This window comes from Pinus tabuliformis, chromosome 5_2 (genome assembly GCF_031772625.1).
Source record: "Pinus tabuliformis cultivar Carrire ecotype Pingquan chromosome 5_2, CPIR1, whole genome shotgun sequence".
Classification (NCBI taxonomy): domain Eukaryota; kingdom Viridiplantae; phylum Streptophyta; class Pinopsida; order Pinales; family Pinaceae; genus Pinus; species Pinus tabuliformis.
In genome coordinates, this window is record NC_142306.1 from 933,736,839 (window position 1) to 933,744,238 (window position 7,400).

Here is a 7,400-nt window from a genome sequence, read left to right on the forward strand (position 1 = left end):
ATATCCTTACGCCAAAATACTACTCAGATTCTTGGTTGGGCAAACCTGCAGCAGGGGGTGGTGTTAGGACCAAACCCCATTTAGATCGAGAGGTAACTAAAGGATATCTGGATGCATTAGAAAAGTTGGTGCCTGACAGGGAGGAATGTGCAGCTGTGCGCCTTGAAATAGGCAGATACTTCACTGGCAGTGGTTTGTATGGTAACTTCCATGCAATGGACGACAAAGATAAATTTGATTCTCTCACATGGTGGGAAACATATGGCGGCGACGGACTTTTGCGAAAATTGGCATTGAAAGTTCTTGCACAGGTTGTAAATTCTTCTTCTGCAGAGAGGTGTTGGAGCACCTACAGTTATATACATAATGTGAAAAGAAACAGGCTCAACGAAAACCGAGCAGAAAGCTTGGTTTATGTGCACTACAATTTGAGGTTGTTGAGCCATTACTGTGATCGGGCCAATGAAGATCCCACATATAAAATTTGGGACAGTCACCCTGAGGACGACAATTTAGAGGATGGCATTGTACATATGGAAGAACTAGAAGATGAGCTTGTACGGGATGAAGCTGAAGCAGCTGCAGCAGCCATGCCACCTCCACCTCCACCATCCAGTAGCAGTTCTCGGGGCCCGAGTCTTGTTCCATTGCTGTCGCCACCTCCATCGACACCCTCGCGTGGAGGCTCGAGTTCTAGTCGTCGGTCTGGGAGGGAGACTCCTAGAAGACCGCCAAGACCTACTTATACTCCTGGAGACTCTCGTGGCAAGGGCCACTTGTAGATTTACAGTTTACTTGTCTTTTTTAGTTTCTATTAGACTTGTCACTTTAGTTTTCATAACTGTTCAGTGTTGAGTTTTGAGTCCTTGACTCTTGACTCTTGACTCTTTCATATCATTATGACATTATGATATTTTTTGTAAACATTATATCACTGTGACAATGAAAATTTGAAGTTTGAAGTTGGGCCTTGGCAATTATAACTCATTGGTAATGATTGTGAATTATGAATATGATGCTTTGTGAAAGACTAAAGTTGTTTCATTTCATCTCATTATTCATGTTTCATTTTATAAATTTTTAACATTTCATATCATGTTAACAGTTAGAAGTTAGGACTTAGAAATATCTTCGATATTACTTCTTGTAATGGTTAAACTTGGCTTACAAGTACAACTTGTTACTTTGGTGATCAATGATGATAAATGTTATTGAATTGAATGTTATTTTAATTTATTATTTTACTAAGGTTGATGACGATTATAATTTCTAGATGATTGATGTGATATGGTTCAATGATCAATTTATGTTTTTTTATGTTTTTTATGTCTATTTCATCATTCTACATGTTTTTGTTGACATATATGTATCAAAAATTAAAAAATATAAAAAATATATATATTTTTAAAAAATCGCTCCGGGATTCGCTCCCAAACCGGGAGCTTCTGAAAATGGTCGCTCCCGCTCCCGCTCCCGCTCCCAAGTAACACTGGCTGAGATATTAATAATGTATATTGATTATGCCATGAAGGTCTACCACCATGCGCCACGAGGTCAAGATCTTGGGTTGTTGCCAAATCCGCAAAGGTCGTTGATGACACGAGATATGCCATCAAACTGTCGAAGTAAGTTCAACAGGTTGCCACATTAGCGTACAGTGCGGGGGTTTGGTCGACAGGTCCAAGCGCCGAGTTGTTGCCATGACTGTGAGGATGAACTGAGTCAACAAATCAGTTGGCAGATGTTAGCAAAGCACAGAGCAGGTTGATTTGCCACGGATATCACATCACCATCGAAGATGAACCAATGCACGCAATACAGGTCCAATCGCGTCAACCCAATTGGAAATCGGCAAAATAATCGGAGCGAAGGTGGCATGGTACTGTGGCACAATTGGATGCCACAGAGCAGTGACCGTCAGAGTGGTGTTATGACCTGTTAGATACGATGCCATGTGGTATTGTTTGATTTCACCAAAGTCAAATGAAAAAATCAAAGGTTATAAATGGTGCGGAGGTTATATTAAAGTTATACCATGTATTAAACTATGCGCCCAAAAGTATGTAATTATAATAATGTTATGCGCCAAAGTTGGATAGGGTGGTTTTATATTGAATGCGCTAAGACTAAGGTTTAGCATGGTATCGTAATGTCATTGCACCAAGAACTACGTTGTTTACCTAACCAAAACAACTTGCCTTGTATAGCCCAGGAGGTTCGACCCTAGAACTTGCTTGAGGTCTTATAAAAACATAGCCATTGCACCAATGGAGTTAGGAGTGAACAGTGAGTTTCAGATCAAGGTGTTGTATGTGACTGTTTTTCTTCATGTAAGCATATCTTGGCCATCCTTGAACCATTTTGAAAATAGAGATAGGCATTGGAAAGTTGAGACAGAGGGCTTCTTTTTTTTACAGTAACCAGCAGTGCCTACATGCACAGATCAGTTGGTGAATTTCCATGTAAAGAACCTTTTTGGAGCATTCCTAATATAACGGACGTCCATTGGAAGCGGACCCGAAGATGTAGTCCAGGAGGGACGAACTCCATCAACAATGTTTGCGGTGTTTGCGTTTTTTTATTGCTGCTGTTTATTCTTCATTTCAGTTCTCAAAGTTTGATGTTTAAGGCATAATAACAACTTAATTTCCCTCTTTCATTCACGCATATGAAACCTTAGTTAATGTTGGTGAAATCGCGCAAATAATCAATCCTGTAGATTTCAGATCAATGGCAGCTAGCCAAAAGGTCAGGCTTGCCATATCGTCACATCTTCCTTTCTTCATCTACATGGTTATAGACTGAAGTACGTGTTCAATTAGATTTTTGGTTATTGGGCTACCGATTTGTCAATATCCATGCCAACGGAAGATGAGAGTGGAGATAAGAATGAGACTTCTCCAAAATAAAAACTTGAAAGGCTTCTGTCCTATCTCAACTAGGTTGCATTGAACAACTAGTGTTCTCCAAAATAAAAACTTGAAAGGCCTCTGTCCTATCTCAAATATTTGAACAACTAGTGTTCTTCAGCCCATAGGGTCCTCTTTTAAATGCTAGCATACAAAGTTAAGAGTTTCAGTTTATTCAAAGTCATCTCCTATCTAACCCACATCCCTAATGTGCATAACGAAAGGATACTTTGTCCATGACATGTTCAAATCTCTCTGTAAAATTCAATGCAGCAAAGAATATTGAGTAGATATCAGCTAGCTTGCTGCATCATTATGGATCCCATACAGTGTATCTACTATCAATATGCAAGAAGAACCTTTCACCAAATCCCACTTAGAAGATAAACACAAGAAGTTTAATGTTACTTTATGAGAATCCTGGAAGAAGCAAGAAGAAAATCTAGTCTAGTTTCACAGTTCAGCTTATGGTGACAGTACATTTAGCTGCCTTTAAGCATGCACCCATTCTCAGTTACTCAGTTCCGAAAAAAGTTCTGGACAGCTACACCATAATATGGCATAAACCAAAGCCAAAGAACATCTAATCTAGATATGAAAGTCATATTCAGGACAATCAGGACAACCAGCAGAGAAGACCATATAAGCCTATGCCCATATCACATTTTAACCTTCCATGACTGCTAATTTTTGAACTTTATGGAGAAAACATAGTGAACGTGGCAAAAACCTTTTCAAGCAAAGTACCTGTAAAACATTTGGTTATGCAGCTACGCTTGCCCGTCCAGTTAAGGGCTTCATCTTTTAATTAAATAGCATGGGCCCGCAAACCAATCTGAATGTTGCCAACGAGATGATATGGTCTGATTGGTATTTGATACACGGGAAGGCAAATGCCTGTGTCATAACCAAGGGAAAACAATTATAGTGTTTCTTATGAAATCTACGACACGTTACTTTACATAATAATTTTAGGTTCTAACTTCTCTCCTTTTATATGATTTAGATTCCTTTTATATGATTTAGATTTCAATGAGTTAGATTGTTATGAAGTTGTAAATATCGGCCAGTTTAAATTCATTTTCAAGGTAACCATTGCTGATAAATTTTCCAGTTAAAAGTCTAAACAGTATTAGTATGTAGCAACATTATAACTATTCCAGAGTCTCTGTAAGGATGACAACATGACCTTGTTATGATCATAAAGATTCAAGAATAAGTTTGCATAATAACTTCTTAGCAACAGTAGATAGCTGATGTGGTTCTTCAATTACTATTAGAAAGTATCCAAGTTATTAGAAAATAAAAAATAATTCAATACAATATCAGTTTATTACCAGTACGAGAGGGGCAAGAATACAAATTCAACAGGAGACTTCTCAATCATGAGAAAACCTTATTGCTATCGAATAGCATAAAACACAGAGACAGGAATAAATTCCACACATATCCACTGCATTTTATGTGCCCTGGTATCAAGTTATATCTGGAACAAAAATGTAGATTGGGACTGAAATTTCCATCTTTAACTTCTCTGCCTCACAACATCCTTATAATACAAAGTTTATCTAGATACAAATATATAAGGCAAGGCTCGATCAAACCTGCATCTGAAAGGCGCTTACAAATGTTAAGATATAGTTCAGGGTGACCTGTTTTCTGCAGGTTTTTCTGCAAACCCTTAAGAACCATTGTTATTTCCATCTTTTCAGGGTACAGCCCTTTGTCGAGCATCTTAATGAGTGTCTTTGCAGCCTCCTCAAAATGTCCACCCTTCACATAACCATGCACCAACCATGACAATGTTTTCCTGCTAGGTGGTTTTCCAACAGCTTCCATTGCAGCCATCAATCTTCCCACTGCCAGCAAATTTTTCTCCACCGCACAAACCACTAATACCCTGTCATATGTCTCAATTGACGGTTCCCTACCAGCAAGCTTCATTTGCCATAAGTGATGCTCAGCTTCAAAGCCTCTGACTGCAACAGTGTACATCGCAACCAACTTTTCGTGAATTACTCCCATAAACTCAGGTGCATTTTCCTCAATGGCCCACTTCACAATCTGTTCCCCTTTTTCATGAAGATTTCTTTGGTAGACGTCTAGGAGTTCTACATCACCTGTCTCAAGTTCAGCCACCTCTCCTTTATTCCTAAAGGCCTTGAGCTCATGTACAGCCCTTGTAAACTGGATTTGCTCCATCACAAGCGTGACTGAAGCAGTAACATAGCTGTGAATCTTGGGTCTTAGCCCACAATTTCTGAGCTCAAATAACAACTCAACAGCTTCCTTATACTCTCCATCCATCGACATCTTCCACATGAGATGGTTCGCTGGGTCTTGGTCCTTTTCCTCTTCAGTCACAGCCTTACCAGTTTGTAGCAGGTATTTGACAAATCGGATAGCTTCCGACTTCTTACCGCTATCCCAATACATGGATATCAGCTTTTTAACCATGTCATAGTCCGGTTTCAACCCAACGCACTTCATATCTCTCAAGAGACACTGCACTTCTTCCACTGAATGATCTTCTTCTGCTAGCTTATTCAGCCAACTAGACATAATGGACAACATTAGCTCCATAGTCTCATCGTCCACCTTATCGCCTCTCCGCATCCAATCAAAAACTTCGAGAGCACACCAGGAATCCCTTCCTTCTTGAGAGAAGTATACTAAAACCAACTGTAGGTCACGAGTAGAGAGCTGCTTCTGCTTCTGCATTTCCTCCAGTATATCATCAGGATCTCGTGCCATGCGTTCCAATTGCTCGATGGCTTCAGAAAAGCCACCCCTAGACTGTTCTTCAATGAATTCTTCGCCCCCTTTCGAAACCCTTAAGTGACGACAACCCACTCTGTTATGATTAAAATAATTCCCTAATTTGCTTATGGGCCGACCAGTGGATTCTAATCCCAAATGAAGTAACTGAATTACTTCCCTATCACCTCTCAGGTTACTTTTAAAACCCAAATGATTCAGGGCAGAACAACTCATCTTGCATGAGGTTTTGTTCAATACAGGCTTCACATAGAAAGATATACTGCTAGGGACACCAAACCTCACAGATATTTGATAACCCATGAAAATTACAGTAATGAAAGTTTATTCAGACCCTATATAATTTGCTCTAAAACCTACAATTTTCACAGAATTCTTATAGGACTAGAATGCACAGATTTATAAAGTCTCCAAATTCCTCTTATCATAAAACCCAAAATCAATCAATCCCTTTCCAGTTCAGGTCATCCTCTGGTTGTCCAAATGGAACAAGCATATAGTAAATTAGAGGCAAAACCTGCCAACGTGCCTAGCCCACCAGATAAATAAAGAGCGCCTATATAACAAAGCAATTCCCAGAAAGACTATTCCCAGCGAATCTTCACCGAGATTGAATCGTGTTTCAGACTATTCGCAGCTTACTGTATAAGAAGTTATCCATTGGCTTCATAACCCTCTGCCCTTCTGATTTGATTTGGGAAAAATATACATTTCCATGCCCGTTTCCCACCATGCCTTTGCTTCATCTGCACCTGACTTGCAGTTATGAATTGAACCTACCTCCAGCAGCCAATTTTCAAGAGAAATCCAAACATGCTTTGGATATTGGCCTCCCATGTGGATGTGGATGGGGATTGTATGTGAAAACTAAATCCAGTTATTTCGTAGGGAAAAGGATTGCAATTAAGGCAAATCGGCATCCCTGTCCACTGGCTGCAGAGAAGATGAGAGGTGGTGAGGCTGTCGATTTCTATCGACCAGGTTTAAGCCCACTTGCCGAGTTTTACATATTTTCCTCCACACGTCTGTATTTAATAAGTAGATAACTTTTAATTTTGTCTTTAAGAAATTTAATTAATTTGAATAGCTCCCTCGGCGGGATGCCGCAGGGGCCTTCAAGGCCCTCGTCGCTGCGCTTTCAAAGAAACGTCACTTGGAAGAAAATCAGTCCCCATTTGTGAAAAGAGTGGAGACCAGCTTCCCCTAGTTTTAAACGGACTTCTTTGGCTTTCACGGACGAGGCTCTAGTAGGGAAATTCACCGGATTGTGGAACAATGGATCGAGAAGACCTGGAAATAGTTCATGAAATGGATTTTTTTGCTTTCTTGTTTGAATGACAAGAAGACAAAGATGTTATTTTTTAAAATGGGCTATATTGTTTTTGGGCATGGGGCATGTATCTGAATAAGTGGTTGTTGGATTTCGATCTAGACAATGACTTCTCAAATGTAGCGTTGATTTGAATTAAACTTCCAAGGCTCTCTCTCTTATTGGAGTGATGACTATTTTGTGAGCAATTGGGAACTGATTGGGTAAATACTTGGACAGAGTCGAACCCAAGGGTTATTAGTTTGTATATGTGAAGATCTATGTGGAAGTAGACCTAGAGAAAGGTTTTCCCTTGGAAATCAATCTCATGTAGGGAGAATAGAGCCATTGGAAAGTCCTTGACTATGAACAAATGCCTTTCAAATGTCGAATCTATCACGATT

The 7,400-nt window shown here is 39.6% G+C and overlaps 1 protein-coding gene across 2 annotated transcripts; it reads right to left on the bottom strand.

Annotated features, from left to right (window-relative positions):
• Positions 1-3,334: 3,334 nt before the first annotated feature.
• LOC149162324 (pentatricopeptide repeat-containing protein At2g30100, chloroplastic-like) lies at positions 3,335-6,853 on the bottom strand. 2 transcript variants are annotated; one of them, XM_089437210.1, is made up of 2 exons: positions 4,535-6,853; positions 3,335-3,806 (listed from the first exon to the last, which is right to left on the bottom strand). In XM_089437210.1, exons 1-2 carry the CDS (start codon positions 5,988-5,990, stop codon positions 3,718-3,720), a joined length of 1,545 nt encoding a protein of 514 aa, XP_089293336.1. In that variant the 5' UTR covers positions 5,991-6,853; the 3' UTR covers positions 3,335-3,717. The 2 variants fall into 2 exon arrangements, with proteins under 2 accessions (XP_089293336.1, XP_089293337.1); XM_089437211.1 differs by lacking the exon at positions 3,335-3,806 and having other exon boundaries at positions 4,180-6,847.
• Between the last annotated feature and the right edge of the window lie 547 nt (positions 6,854-7,400).

Coding starts and splice junctions, on each gene's coding strand:
- LOC149162324 (XM_089437210.1), bottom strand. CDS start 5,990: ATGGGTTATCAAATATCTGTGAGGTTTGGTGTCCCTAGCAGTATATCT. Junction 3,807..4,534: donor TGAACTATATCTTAACATTT/GTAAGCGCCTTT, acceptor GTTATGACACAG/GCATTTGCCTTCCCGTGTAT.